Below are 15,089 nucleotides of genomic sequence, written 5' to 3'. Positions count from 1 at the left end.
ATAACACAGTGCTTTTAAAAACAACTTTAGCATAGATTCTTCTTTTTAATCAGAACTGCCAAGTGTATTCTCACTAGATTTAATGACCGAGGAGTAAGCCTTTAAAAAAGGTGTTTCTTCATTTGCAGCAATGTTTAAGTTGATGAAAGAATAAATGATAAAATGATACATGGTTTGTATCACAGCAAGACGGAGTTCTAACAATATGAAATTCTCAATAGTGTGAGTTCTCAAATTTCACACAATTTTGTTTAGTATATGCTCGCTGGAATAAAAACCCTTATTTTAGGTCACTTCTCTGAATAAATATTCTTATGTATACTGAAAGGAATCTATTAACTATTAGAAGGAAAAAAAAAAGAAAAGAAAACCCAAAACTTTTTCAGAAAACAAATCATTTCACTCAATGAAAAATTTAGCTTCTCTTCCAGTTTGTTCCATAGAGTTTAGATTTTATTATATGGGCACAGCAGTAACTAAAATATTAGTAAAATAACGAATGTATTTTTGCTTACGACTTGCTGTGGATATTTTGTGCAAACAAAAAAACCTCACAATCTGACCTGGGCACTAGTGAGATTTCACATAAAAGGGCTTTTCATGGAAATGTGTCAGAGTATCATCTAAAAGGTGATGTAGAATACCAAGTTCTACTGTAAAAGAATCTTGGAGGGAAGAGATATCCAATCTAACATGTGCTTTCATAAGTGCCCTTACTTGAAAAATTTCTTCGCAATAATTAAGATGCTGGTATACTTTTCCTATTACACAACCTCTTACACAACCACATGCGGTACATTTATAGACAGATTTACAATCAGAAAGAAAAATGGTTTTTTCTGTCTTGATAATAAAATTAGCTGTTTTTTGTTTCTTTTTCTTTGTTTTTATACAAACTGTAGTCCAGCCCGTTTCGCGCTCTTCACGCAGCAGATGAGCTTCTAGACTCTCTCCACGCTGGTTAGAAAAATCCTTTACAGCATGTTTCCTCTAGAATTGGGTCGTTCCACAACGAACTGCTAGAGCACAACGCTAACTCCGGGTCAGACACTCTGTGCTGGTAATTTTCTTTTCAATTTCTTCATCATTCATCATCATCATCCTCGTCTTCCTCGCCATCGGAAAGGGATGTACAAGGGCGGATCTGTCGGTAGCGATCGAGCCACTTCTCTACCATCTGGGTGACCAGCGGGTGATTGCGCCTACGAGAGCTTTTCTGCATCGCAACGAGAACCCCTCCTTCTGTCACACAGCAGTCCAGCCATTCCCGAAGCAGCTTTTCTTGCTGCTCCTCATTACCTATCTTTGGGGGAGAGAAAACGGATTGAGAATGAGGCTTGAAACATTACCAGCAACTTTAAGCAAGCCACCTGTGATACTCCGAAATACCCGGGCTAGGGGAGCAATGCAGTTCCTTTTCAAAGCTGACAGAGTTAGCATACTACTTCACCACAGCTGGGAGTCTCCGAAAGCCAAACTGATGCACACTGCGTTCTCAACCAAAATTTGAAGGCTCTGGAAATACTCTCCAGCTATTCTTCCCTTCTAAATTTTTCAGACGTGTATTTCCAATATGGCGTTCCTATACTTCAGTTATTCATGAGCAACTAATTATTTATGGTAGGCACAATATATAAGGAGGATAAGTCCTAAAAGAGCCTTCTGGCTTTACAAAGCAGTTTTTAGGAGTCTAGCAGTTCTTGACATGAAACATATCCTCTTGTAAGACATAAACGTTGTGGCTTGCTGAAAAAAAATAGCCCTCTCTGAACTTAAAGCCCATACTTTTTCTCCTTTATCTACAGGATATCCACTTTTTGCAATTATTTCAGGTTTTCCAACCCTCCCTTCCCCCATGTACACACTTTACTGAAGTGGTTCCCCATCTTTATCACAGTTATTAAAGAAGAAATGAGTTGAGTTTCATTAGAAAAAGAGGTAAAGCATGCTGTAACTACTGGCCAATATTTATGTTGCATCCTTTACAAAAAAAAAAAAGGCATATTTCAGTCTCGCGTGTCAGAATCCTTATTTCTAGGTCCTTTTCAAGATACACTTGTATTCACATGCACAGTGAAGTTACATTCAATTTACAGAGCTATAAAAAAAAGCATCAAATTTGTGGGAAAACACCTTTCAGAATCACCTCAAATGATGGGGAGCAGCATTAAACAAACAGAACAGCATACTCCCTATAATTCTTTGAACTGCAAAAACATACAGGGCTACAGAGATTGCTGAGGCCACAGCTTAGAGGCAGCTGTGACAAAGGCTACCAGCTACACAACCATTTCTTACCTCTTGAGCAGAAAGGAAGTGAATGTGCAATAATTTCCTCTCACTATCCACCAACGGTAGAAAAGTAACAGTAACATCATCATCAGTGTTCAAGTTAGCACCAGCACCTCGATTGCCATAACCATCGTTCTCCATGGCAACCAGAGCAGAGAAATGGCCCCTTGTGTAGCCCAGAGCAATAGGACTTTTCCAACAAAAACTCTGTTCCCATAACAAAGGCAAATATACACCTACAACAAATTAAAACAAAGGGTAAGATTCAGAACTACAGTGTTCAACAATGAAGAATTTTGATACAAACCTTTTGGTTTTGGCTAAACACAGTAACAGCAGCACACTACAAGCATTTAAAACGTACTTGGTTTGGTCTACACTAATATAGGTCACACTTTTCAGTACAGCTAATTATTATTAGGTTAGCATGAGATTAGTGAAGCATCTCTGCAACTGTACAAGTTCAGACATAAAAGCCATTACAATTACAACCAATACCACATTACCATTCCCCTAAAATCCATGATCTATAGTACAGTGATGAACAAAAAACAGAGTTAGAAAAGCAGTCTTTTATGTTTGGTAACTCTTCTTAAAAATAAAAAAAAAAATTGAAAAAAAAATCAGATTCTGCGTCACAGAAATAAAAGCTACAGTCAGATGTCTATTTTTACTAAAACAAAAATTCCACCATCTGCTTACAAAACTTCTTATTAAGAGAACTTACTGCACTAAATATTACTTAGTACCCAAGTATGTAGTCTATCCCAGAGACAACAGGACTTCTCATAAATGTTGTATTAATAGATTAAATTAACCCACATCAATTAAACATATCTAGTCTCAAAAAAACCCACCCAAAAGCTGATACTATTTTGCTCAGATACAATTTACTGATGTCAGAGATTCTGAAGGAAACTGCAGTTTTTCTCCCCACTATTTTTAGCAATAAAGACAGTACTTCGCTTGAGGTGCATGAAGTCTCAAAATAAAACTAGAACTCTTTTCTTCGAGGAACATAAATAATTCTTGGTGTGTACTGCTGCAAGACAACTTAAGCAAAAGCATGCCTTACCTTGTGACAGTTTAAAAATAGCCACGCATAAACTTAAGTGCACATGTAGCATAGCAACCTTTCATAGTACAGCTGCTGCCAGTAAGTTAGGAATAGACGCTGCAGCAAAACAAGGCACTGCACTTCTCCAACATCCATGGAGATGGAAGGGCAATGCTAAAATGGAAATCTGAGGCAGAGGGTGGTTTTGGAGGTTTTACTTAAGTTTAGAACTCATCTTTCTTTGCTGCAACAAATATTAGTGGGGGCTACTGGTAGATATTTGTGCCTTTTTTCCCCATTCTTGAATTAGCAATCAAGAAATACCTAAAAGTCTTTCAATTTCTTTTAGATTAAGATTCACACAAGTTTTTACAACATCTAGATCTAAGGACAAATCCATTTAATACCTTCTTAGTGCTCCCTTCCTCCCACCCCCGCTACAATGAAGCCTCACTGTAATTCAATGCTAAACACAAAAGATGCAGAACAACAGTTAAGTGCTAACCAAAAAATTTCAAGCCTTTACATTCAGGGAAAGAACCAAACATCTGGTCAAAACTCAGAGTTACATTGCAAATAACATACTAATGGTCAAATGTAATGAAAACAGTCCCTCAATTCGTGGAAATTCATTCTCCATGCATACGTGGAGAAATAACTTCATAAACTTTTTTCCAAGCTTTAGTTTGAAGCATCAGCAAAACAATCAAGCATCGAGGGTTGGAAACTAATTTATTAATATTGTATGCTTCATTTAAATATGATGGTGCTATCTGTATACACGTTGGTTAGATCACCGAGGCCTTTCAGAACAGAAAGCATCAGCACCCTCAGGATGACCGCTTACCCCTTGTCTTCCACAAGTTATGATCATAGAGATATATCAAAAAGTCCCCTCCTTCCACTCACAAACTGTGTCAACTCCTCAGGATACTTATCCTAGTGTGGTGGGCTGACCTTGGCTAGCAGCCAGGTACCCACCCAGCTGCTCTCTCACTCCCCCTCCTCAGCAAGACGGGGGAGAAAATACAATGAAAAGCTTGTGGGTCAAGATAAGGACATGGAGATCACTCACCAGTTACCATCACAGGCAAAACAGTTTCGATCTGGGGAAGATTAATTTAATTCATTGCCAATTAATACAGACAGTTAATTCCCAACTGGTAGATTTTGGCCCCAAGCACTACTCAATGTTGTCAGGTCTACAAAAATCACTGATGAGCAAAGGGTCTCATCTCTATGAAAATCTCAAGTCTCATCTAACGGCACAGAACTCCTGCGTCAGGCATAGCTACGTGACCTGTTCAGAAGTGGAACTAATCTGTCTACCTCAACATAATCTCTACATCGAAATTCAGCAACTTTTTGGAAAATTTTTTCACTGTTGTTTTCTCTTAGTAAAAAAGCCATGCTAATAATTTCCCTAAGTCAGAAGGCTGTGTTATACTTTCCATTCCTCCTCAACATTATGTGATGAGCTGCGCAAGGAGCGAGTTTCAGGCTTTACCACAGAGACTATCCAGTGCTCTGAAGATTTATAAAAGTCAATCTGATATAAATTGAGAAGGTAGTGTGACAACACTGATGACATGCAGACAAGCCACAGAAAATAAAGAGTATGGGCTAACACCTATCCTCCTGGAAGCCATCCACATAGGATTTAGTTTCTCCAACCTGATCTGATGATAATTTCAGTCAGTCACCTTTTTTCCTGTTTAATTTTAAAAGTTGTATGTTCATGCCACTAAATACATGCAGCTAGACCAGGAGCATACTTAAGGCTGAGTAAATGCATCTTTCACTGTCGAAGCCTTAATATTTAAAGCAGCATTAACAGTCAATTGCAATGTAGGAAACAAGGAGGCTGGAAAAAGGGAAACATAACCCCCATTTTTAAAAAGGGAAAATAGGAAGACCCGGGGAACTACAGGCCAGTCAGTCTCACCTCTGTGCCTGGGAAGATCATGGAACAGATCCTCCTGGAAGCTATGCTAAGGCATATGGAGGACAGGGAGGTGATTCAAGACAGCCAGCATGACTTCACCAAGGGCAAGTCCTGCCTAGTCAGACTAACCTAGTGGCCTTCCTTGATGGAGTGACTACATCAGTGGACATGGGAAGGGCTACAGATGTCGTCTATCTGGACCTCTGTAAGGCCTTTGACACGGTCCCCCACAACATCCTTCTCTCTAAACTGGAGAGGTATAGATTTGATGGGTGGACTGTCCGGTGGGGGAGGAATTGGTTAGATGGTCGCATCCAGAGGGTAGTGGTCAACGGCTCAATGTCCAGATGGAGATTGGTGATGAGTGGCGTCCCGCAGGGGTCTGTATTGGGACCGGTACTGTTTAATATCTTCATCAATGACACAGACAGTGGGATCGAGTGCACCCTCAGCAAGTTTGCAGATGACACCAAGCTGTGTGGTGCGGTCGACACGCCAGAGGGACAGGATGGCATCCAGAGGGACCTGGACGAGCTCGAGAAGTGGGCCTGTGTGAACCTCATGAGGTTTAAGAAGGCCAAGCGCAAGGTCCTGCACCTGGGTCGGGGCAACCCCTGGTGTCACTACAGGCTGGGGGATGAAGGGATTGAGAGCAGCCCCGCCGAGAAGGACTTGGGGGTACTGGTGGATGAAAAGCTGGACATGAGCCAGCAATGTGCGCTCGCAGCCCAGAAGGCCAATCGTACCCTGGGCTGCATCCAAAGAAGCGTGGCCAGCAGGTCGAGGGAGGGGATTCTGCCCCTCTACTCTGCTCTGGTGAGACCCCACCTGGAGTACTGCGTCCAGCTCTGGAGCCCTCAGCATAAGAAAGACACGGACCTGTTGGAGCAGGTCCAGAGGAGGGCCACAAAAATGATCAGGGGGATGGAACACCTCTCCTGTGAAGAAAGGCTGAGAGAGTTGGGGTTGTTCACCCTAGAGAAGAGAAGGCTTCTCAGAAGAGGAGATCTTACTGCAGCCTATCAGTACTTAAAGGGGGCTTCTAAAAAAGATGGTGGCAAACTTTTTAGCAGTGCCTGTTGCAACAGGACAAGGGGTAATGGCTTTAAACTAAAGGGGGGTAGATACAGACTAGACATAAGGAAGAAATTTTTTATGCTGAGGGTGGTGAAACACTGGAACAGGTTGCCCAGAGAGGTAGTAGATGCCCCATCCCTGGAAACATTCACGGTCAGGTTGGATGGGGCTCTGAGCAACCTGATCTAGTTGAAGATGTCCCTGCCCACGGCAGGGGGGTTGGACTAGATGACCTTGAGAGGTCCCTTCCAACCCAAACTATTCTATGATTCTGAGGCTGTCAGTTATGGGATTCACAGCAGTTACAGCAAGGATGCCAAACTGGAACAAGGAATCCCTGGAGAAAAAAATTCTGATCATGGAGAAGATTTTGGGGATGGATAGAGGGTTTACAGTACCTTCCAAGGTGCTATGAACTGAACCATAACATTAAGTAAGCATTAAAAAAATTCATTTCCCCATCTCTGTTATAACCCACAGTCTTTCCTCTTTCTTTTTTGGTGAATGTGATCTTAAAACACAGGCAGGGTGCTATAGAGCAAGTCAGAGAAGCCCAAGCACTCCTCAAAGTTTCACCAAAGGGGCACATGCTAAGCAAAGCTCACACTCAGGCCCAGAACAGCAAGTCTTGTACCATTTACAGGAGACTTGTCTTGGCAGCCCATACTACTCCGAGTCCAATGGCTGTTTGGTTTCAGCTGTGCTGCTAGCATTTAATTAGCACACATTAACCACAAAAATGTGGTTGGACAAGGATAGAAGTAACTCCAGGTAATCTGACACAGGACTCCTAAGTTCACCTGTTCAGTGTTGCATGTTTCTATGTATGGACGGATGCGGCTTGTGGCAAGCAAATCACAAAGTCATAAATATTTGTCTGACTAAATTCCTGGAAACGCGTGTCTAGCAAAAGGTTGTCCCAGACACCCGGTTACCTTCTGGTTCACAGAGCAAGAAAACAATGTCAGCACATTTAGGCCACGTAACACTTGTCAATGTCCAATCTATAAAATAAAAACATTTTGCAAACCACTCAGCCTTTCAGTTAAAAGCAACACAAACCTGAAGCGTCAGATCAGTATCACACGAATAACTGTTCTTTCCCAGTCTATCCTTTCATCATCTCAAATAAAAGACAACATGCAACTACAAAGAGTACCAAATTTTTTTACTCTTCAAAAAAGTATTTAATTTCCTCACATAAAGAAGTTTTTTCACTGCCCCAAACTTACAAGCCAAACAGCTTCTCAGATTTTCTGAAGACTCTAAGTAGTTATAATAGGTTACACGTTTGACATTAACTCCACAGCCTGGAGTTCTTCTATATAAGGTTTGCCACCTTCCAAAGCTAGTGTACTTTTTTAAAAATCACATTAAGAGATGTTTCAGGAAGTCCTCGACTAAGCCATAAATAAATATTGATATATTGATAAAAACAACTGTAGGGTAGTAGTCAAGCAGATATACTTGAGGCAAGGAAGATGGACCATGGGCAAAAGAAATGCCCCAACACCCTGTAACACAGCTGCAGTGCCTGATCAGTTCTTTCCACAACGGTTTTGTTTACCGCTGAGCATGTACAGATGCTCCCAGTCCCCTCCTATGTTTTTATTCCGTAGACAGGCAAATATTGAAGTGTTAGCATCTAATACAGAGTAAAGTCGCCCAAACACGTATTTGGCCTGCAAAATAGAATACACATCTTTAGAAATCTACAAACATACATCTAAGCAAAACTGGACTGAGTCAGCTAAACATCTTACTATTTATCTTAAGGACAGCTAGGCTGTTTGCCCAGAAGACTAGGAGGAGAAACAGTCAGAAAGAACCTGATCAAGCAATGCAAAATTAAAGTACTACTTGAGAAATAGGTCGGTATTTACATCATACTTGGTGTAAAGTATCTGAAACACAGATAAATTTTAAAAACTTCCTTTTAACTATATCATGGAATTCACTTTTACAGAAAGTAAGATTTACATTATCAGTCGACCAATATTTTGTAATTGTAACTAAGTTATCTAATCTTATACCTCACATAATAACTGTTGGTAGAGCATTTATGAACAGAATTCCTTCCTTTTCAGCCTCTACGGCATACATTCAAGTTGCTACCTCTTTTACTTTAATCAACTACAAAAAAAAAAAAAAGATCAACTTTATCATTCTCCATGCTACTTTAATTTCTCTACCCTTCTTTGTATACCCTTGCTGCTTGCTTTAAGGGTGACTCCTTTTCACTGCTCTAAAGGGCTGCTTCACAAATCACCTCCGTCGGTGATGCCGGGTGCCAAGGCATGCCCCTTCGTCCTGAAAGAGCACCCAGCAGATACTGGTGCTCTGGTGAGAAACTATGCCAACGCAAACACCTTCTGCCTGCCTCACCCCCAACTTTATGAGCCTCCTTCAGGAAACGCTAAATACAGTTTAATTCCTAAAATGAACTTTTACAGCCATTAGTACCACAAGCAAAGGGAATTTCAAATGCCATTTATTAAACCTCTTGTGTCTTACAGCAGTACAAACCACAAAACTTTTGATAAGTTTTCACAATCAGAATATTTTACATAAATTACAGACTAAAGGCATGTTGAATAGAGGTCAAAACACATTTTTACTGTGGCCACAAGCAGCATGCCTACTATACAATAAAAAACTGCAAGTTCTGAGGGGATTGTTTTGTTCTTTTTAATAGCTAATGAAAATTTACCTACAACATAATTCCATCCTCTGAGCTAGTAGTTTAATGTCACTCTCCTTTCAATTTCCTTTATGTTTATGATTTATAGCTGAACCTTTTTTTAAAACTAAATTTGAAAAACTAAAGACTTACCTTGAAAGCGGGTATATCCTAACGTTTCTCCTCGGAAACTCTTATAATATTTTACTCCATAAACTATAATTGGTCTTCTAAGAATATGTGCAAGTACAAAAATGTGTGTCTGCTCCAAACTCGCTCCAGGCTGAACCAAACACAAAGACAGACAACACTTGAAACAGAACTTATCATTCTCTACTTTGAAACTTGAAATATAGTCTCCGAATTGAGACAGAAAATCTTTTTAAGAGTGATCTATCTTTGACAGGAAAAGTGAGACTGCAAGACTATTACATATCAGTTGGAAATAAGCAAAAACATTTCAGCTTGCACAAGAACTTTATCTGCCAGTAATCATTCTTTGTCCTATTGCCCAGATTCAATCTAACATATTTCATTCCCCAGTTAGAAGTGAAACTCTACATAATGTTTAGTCTAAAAATAATTCACTCATCTGAGGAAAGGTTAAGGTAAATACCTTCTGATGATAGGAAAAGAGCACATCCAAAACAAATCACAAGAAAATAGCACCAAAATCATGTTTATGGTTTAAAAGAGGACTTAAAAATACTCCTATAGTTGGGAAGCTTATAGGAATGTAAATCTCATTTTGGAGGGGAGTTATAAAATATCAGCCTGCTGAAGTTTTAGTAGTGTAAGCTTACAGATTTGTAGGTATGTTCTAGGAGGTAAGTATTGCAGGAGCTAGGAAGCAGGACATTAAATAGACGATTGCATATTAGTTAATTCTACAGACTACACTCTGACACCAAAAGAAACAGACTTTTTTGTACTGTACTGCTTAATGGTAAGCTCAAAAATTAGAATTTTAAATGAACTTTTCCATCTTGGCAGGAAGAGTCTACCCAGTAATACTTTAAGATTGCTGACTTGAGAGGAATGTTTTCCTTTATACATGAAAATTCTTATTCCTGAAGAACACTGAGTTTTTGAAATTTCATTTCAGAAAGATTAAAACGTCCTTTCTAACAGCCACCTTATAAAGAAGCTTTCTTACCTGGCTCGCAAGAGAGAGTATGAATGCCCAATCTTCCTGCCACTGTTCCTCTCGCAATGAGAAATGTAAACCAAAACTTTGGGAATACCACGATTCCCACTCTTTCCAGCGTGTATAGAACCTAAAATGTTAGGGAGAGAGAGAAAGAGTGGTAAAGACAAAAATATTTACTCAACCATCTTACACCTGATAGCAAAATTCAACCCTTGTAATGTAATAATAGAAGAAGAAGAAAGAGAGCATACATCAATAAAACCGTGTTTTGTTTTGTTTTTTAATCTTCAGGAGACTCCATTTGCTAATCTCATTTAAGAAATCACTTGGGATTGCAATGCTTACAGCAAACATGCTGTAATAGATGCAAGTTCCTAACAGGCTCCTGGCTAGTTTCATACTTGCTGTAATAGGGGTTTTTTTAAGCCTTATTTAGGCTTATTTAAGTGTTGATGTACAGGGAACAAAACCAAGATGTTCCATGTCACATAAGAGGAGCTGCTCATTCTTGTCATACAAATAACACAGGTATTCTCTATTGTTGACCACATCATGAGCCAATTAACTCGAAAGTACTTGTGTATCAACTTCAAATAGACCATGGTTAAGAGGCAGAATCTGTTTTATATCACCTTTTGGAGCAAAGAGTATGGTAATTTCACATTATATGGAATAGTTATAAAGCAGCGTGGATAAGAATCAAATACAGAAAGTGGGATTAATCCGATTTACACTGAAAGTTTTAAAGTCACAAGATTTCTGTTTTTCTGTTTAAATTAAAATTAGCATTTTTGTATGCTAGTTTAGTCCCAATGTTTTATCTTTCTTAATCAATTACAAAGAAAAATGACCTACACATTAAAAAGCAGATGCTGGCTTTTTAAAATTTTGAACTCAGTCCAGTCACCGCACTATGGAAAGGCCACAACTTCACATTAGGAACACGGGTTTAGTGAAGAGTGCTAAGCCAACTTTTAAACAATGGCCTTTACTGTGAATACAAAGAAACCATTCTGAAGTTCAGCTTATTAAAAGAGTCATTGACATGAACTCATTTAATTAAAATCTGAGAAAATTAACAGACAGTGAGTGTGTGTGGAAGAAACCTTTCCTATGCTTTCAGTAAGATGTAATCATCCTAAAATCTTGGTGTCTATGACAGCTGTCACCAACCAGGCTGGCTTTCCCAAGTACAGCTAAAACCTTTGCATGGCTTAAAAGACCTATTAGTAAGACATTTTGATAGGTCTATGTGCTTACTCACAGTAATACGTCTACAGGGAATCTTCCAGATCTATCTACATTCCAGTTTTTATCCAAATACATCAACTGCTTCCATCTTTGCAGCTGATAGATATTTTGTCTGTTTTTCTCCAGAAATGTCTAACCAAACACCTTGTGCTAAATGAATTAATTACTAGGCCTCCTGAAAGAAGTTTAATCAGATTCTGCTAAAAAAAAAAAAAACAAAAAACAAAAAAAACCAAAAAACCCTACCCCACAAAAGCTCTACTGTGGAAGTGTCTTCCTAAAGAAGTTTCTTCTTTGAGTTAGTCAGCCGTAGACACAGTTATCTGTAGATGTTCACAGGAGGTAGCCTTGTAGACAGAAGTCAAGGCTTAAGATTTTTATCTCATTTAAAACAAACTTCTCAGTTTAACACAAGAGAACTTTTTTCATAAAAAAAAAAATAAAATTCTGAGAGCCAACTTAGGGCATATGCCCGTTCTCCATTGAAAGCTAACGGTGGAATACAAAAAGGGACAAATCAGTAAACTCAAAAATTGTAATCATTTAAAAGGTGAGTGGAAAAGACTCCACAGGCCAGAGCCTCTGGGAACTTCACTATTGAGCTTTTTCTGAGTACCAGACACTAGACTGTCTCTAGTAAATAGATTCTTCTTTGTTCAGCATCTAAACAAAGATAACAAAATGAGGCCAAATTAGTTACATGAGTGTTCTGTGTCTGACTGTAAAAATACCCTTTTTTAAGTGTCTTTGTGAAGGCTTTGAAGAACAACTGGACTAAACAAAAGTTTAAGCATAATGTTGTTGAGACTAGTGATTGCATTTAAGAGCCTATTCCTTCAGCAACTATCATTAAAGCCAATGACAACAATGTCACTTCCTATCTGCTACATATCCTATCCCACAAAATTAAATGTATCTTGGCCAACACAGAATCTATACAGCAAGTATAGGATGTACAGGATGATCAATTTACGACAGAACTTAAAGACTTATACTAATTTTTCTGATGACAAAATAGCAAATAAGATTATCCAGACTGAAGGTAGGCAACTGTATTCAAACAACTATAAAGGAACACATGAATCAGTTAAAAAAAAAAAAAGAGTGCTTCCAATAAGGATAAAGATTAAGTAAATTCAGAGTAAAATGCAAATTGTCTAGAACATGAACTAAAAAGCTTAACCAGATTTAATACACTCTAAATAATGAGTGTTACATTAGATACAACAGAGTCAACAGCAGTTAACACTAACATTTTTGAAAGATTGGTTTAAACCTCAATAGTTTGCAGCATGTTTTTGGATACCATGCTTGGTTTTGGATACCATGCTTGTTTTTGGATACCATTAAGAACAAAACCTGATCTATCATAAATTTCTGTTCTGGCCTCAGGAAAACCGCTTGTGATGCCAGGGACATTCCTGCATGGTCGAGATGCACGCTCCATTATAAACAACTCAATAGTGACAGATCCGTTTGGAGACAGGTTCTCAGGAGAATTGTTACTGAAGCACCACTTTATGGAATCCAGCTCTGGATGCTAATTTCAGGAGTTTTCTCCAAACAGCAGGCAGTTGGGGACAGTAATCACAAACGCTACTTATAGGTACCCCTAAAATTAACCTCTGTTGTTGACTTCCTGTACAGCACATGGAGCAAGGGGACAGGCTCTTTCGCTACTATGCCTGCTGATGGTGTTTCTCTTGACTACAAGAAAATCATAAATCTAATCACCTGTGTCTTACATTATTAGTCTTTATCAATCTCTTCCCTTAGTCCCATTACACACTTGAGAGCTGGTGGACACCGCTGGGCGTCCAACTGTAAGCATTCTTCCGCTAGCAGAGGCAAGCCACAGTATCAGACTAAAGAAAGTTGCCAGTGTAAAACAACAAAAGTTGTTTTATAGAATGATAAATTAATTCTATGGCCAAATGACAGCATTAGTTAAATGTCAACACTCTGCTTTACTGCCATTACTTTAGCAGACAGAACAGGAACAAAAAGAGCAATACCGAATAAAGCTGTAACTAAGCAGATGGAATGAAAATACTGAAAAGTTTATACAGGAATAAAAGGCTACCTTCTATCAACGATCTTCTGCAAAGCTTCTACCAACAGCAGCAAGGCATGGCATGTGCATGATTTACATTGCAAGTAAATTCCAGTCTTAACTGTGGTTAGCGCACTCTTGACAAGCACACAGCATAAAATATTTTACTCCGTTTTAAATGCTATTTGCTGAATATCACATACCGTCACCGAGTTCAGAATGTCCAAGTTTCCAGTGCTGGCATTTAAAATACGCTAGATCTAGATTACTAGGTGAATCACGCTGTGACTCAACATCTTTGAGGCACACAATCCACAGTAAATTGGGGAGTGGTGGTTTTGTTTCAATACAATATTACTATCAACTACTACGCTACACGGAAAGCTATCTTTAAAGTTGACATAAAAACTAACTTACCAATGTGAGCAGTCATGTAAACTGTCATGAAGAGCTTTCCGCAGCACTGAATCCTTGTCATAAATGCCCCAAGTGGCTTGTAGTACTGAATCAAGCAGGCAGTCCCCTGCAGTCCGATTCCAAAGTGCGTATAATCTGCTGTCCAAGCGCGTACCCAGTTCCAATGACCAGTTAATAATGGGAGATTCCTCTTCTAGCTCTGCAACATAACAATAACCTCCTTTAAAACCTATATTCATTTGAAGTCTCAGAGAATCTGAACAGCACGGTAATGGCATAATCTCAACAATTTACCCATTTACATGAATAAAACTAAGTTTTCCTTCATACAACAAAAATAAAGTGAACTACGATGGCTAAAGGCATTCCTTGGGCAAAACGCTGTCAAGAAAAGAAGAAAAAAAACAAACCAAAACAAACCATAGCCTTAAACAAAGCATCACATCATTTCTTTGAGGACTATTACTGAAGTGGAAAGATTTGTTCAGTTTTCTTTAAAGAGCTTGTGACTTAAAACTGTAAAGCTTTAAAAATCTTTAAAATTCAAATATACATTACAAACGTAATTTCTACAGACTCCATTCTCTCTCTGCCTCATAAATAGACTGTAAATGTTAAAATAATTCCAGAGTGAAGATTAACTTGAAAGTATCAAATCTGTATTTAAAACAAATTCAGGCAACAAAGCCACATATATAAACACACGCACTTTTTTTTTTTAAATAACAGAAATATTCTCTAATGAAAAGCAAGGAGAGATTCTAGCCATTCTCAGAGCACTGAGGGACAGACTTTTTGGTAAGGCCTGTAGCGACAGGACAAGGGGGAATGGCTTTAAACTAAAGGGGGGTAGATTCAGACTAGATATAAGGAAGAAATTTTTTATGCTGAGGGTGGTGAAACACTGGAACAGGTTGCCCAGAGAGGTGGTGGATGCCCCATCCCTGGAAACATTCACGGTCAGGTTGGACGGGGCTCTGAGCAACCTGATCTAGTTGAAGATGTCCCTGCCCACGGCAGGGGGGTTGCACTAGATGACCTTTAGAGGTCCCTTCCAACCCAAACTATTCTATGATTCATTTACCTTTCTGAACATCTCTATCAAGTACTTCGTCAAATAACTTTTCTTGGACTGTGGGTGGTAAGTCTTCAATATCTGGAAAAACA

General features: G+C 39.0%; 1 protein-coding gene across 2 annotated transcripts in view; it reads right to left on the bottom strand.

Moving 5' to 3' along the window:
- Positions 1-739: 739 nt before the first annotated feature.
- The window catches only part of ZRANB1 (zinc finger RANBP2-type containing 1), a 45,565-nt gene continuing 31,215 nt past the window's right edge, over positions 740-15,089 (bottom strand). For both annotated transcript variants that reach the window (XM_076339212.1, XM_076339211.1), the window contains exons 6-11: positions 15,007-15,078; positions 13,923-14,121; positions 10,208-10,328; positions 9,205-9,334; positions 2,299-2,528; positions 740-1,303 (exon numbers count right to left, since the gene is read on the bottom strand). In XM_076339212.1, the coding sequence (XP_076195327.1) occupies positions 1,085-1,303; positions 2,299-2,528; positions 9,205-9,334; positions 10,208-10,328; positions 13,923-14,121; positions 15,007-15,078 (971 nt within the window). In that variant the 3' untranslated portion in view covers positions 740-1,084. The remainder of the gene's footprint in view (positions 1,304-2,298; positions 2,529-9,204; positions 9,335-10,207; positions 10,329-13,922; positions 14,122-15,006; positions 15,079-15,089) is intronic.

Source organism: Aptenodytes patagonicus, chromosome 5, assembly GCF_965638725.1.
Source record: "Aptenodytes patagonicus chromosome 5, bAptPat1.pri.cur, whole genome shotgun sequence".
Classification (NCBI taxonomy): domain Eukaryota; kingdom Metazoa; phylum Chordata; class Aves; order Sphenisciformes; family Spheniscidae; genus Aptenodytes; species Aptenodytes patagonicus.
This window is presented reverse-complemented; position numbering and strand designations above follow the sequence as displayed.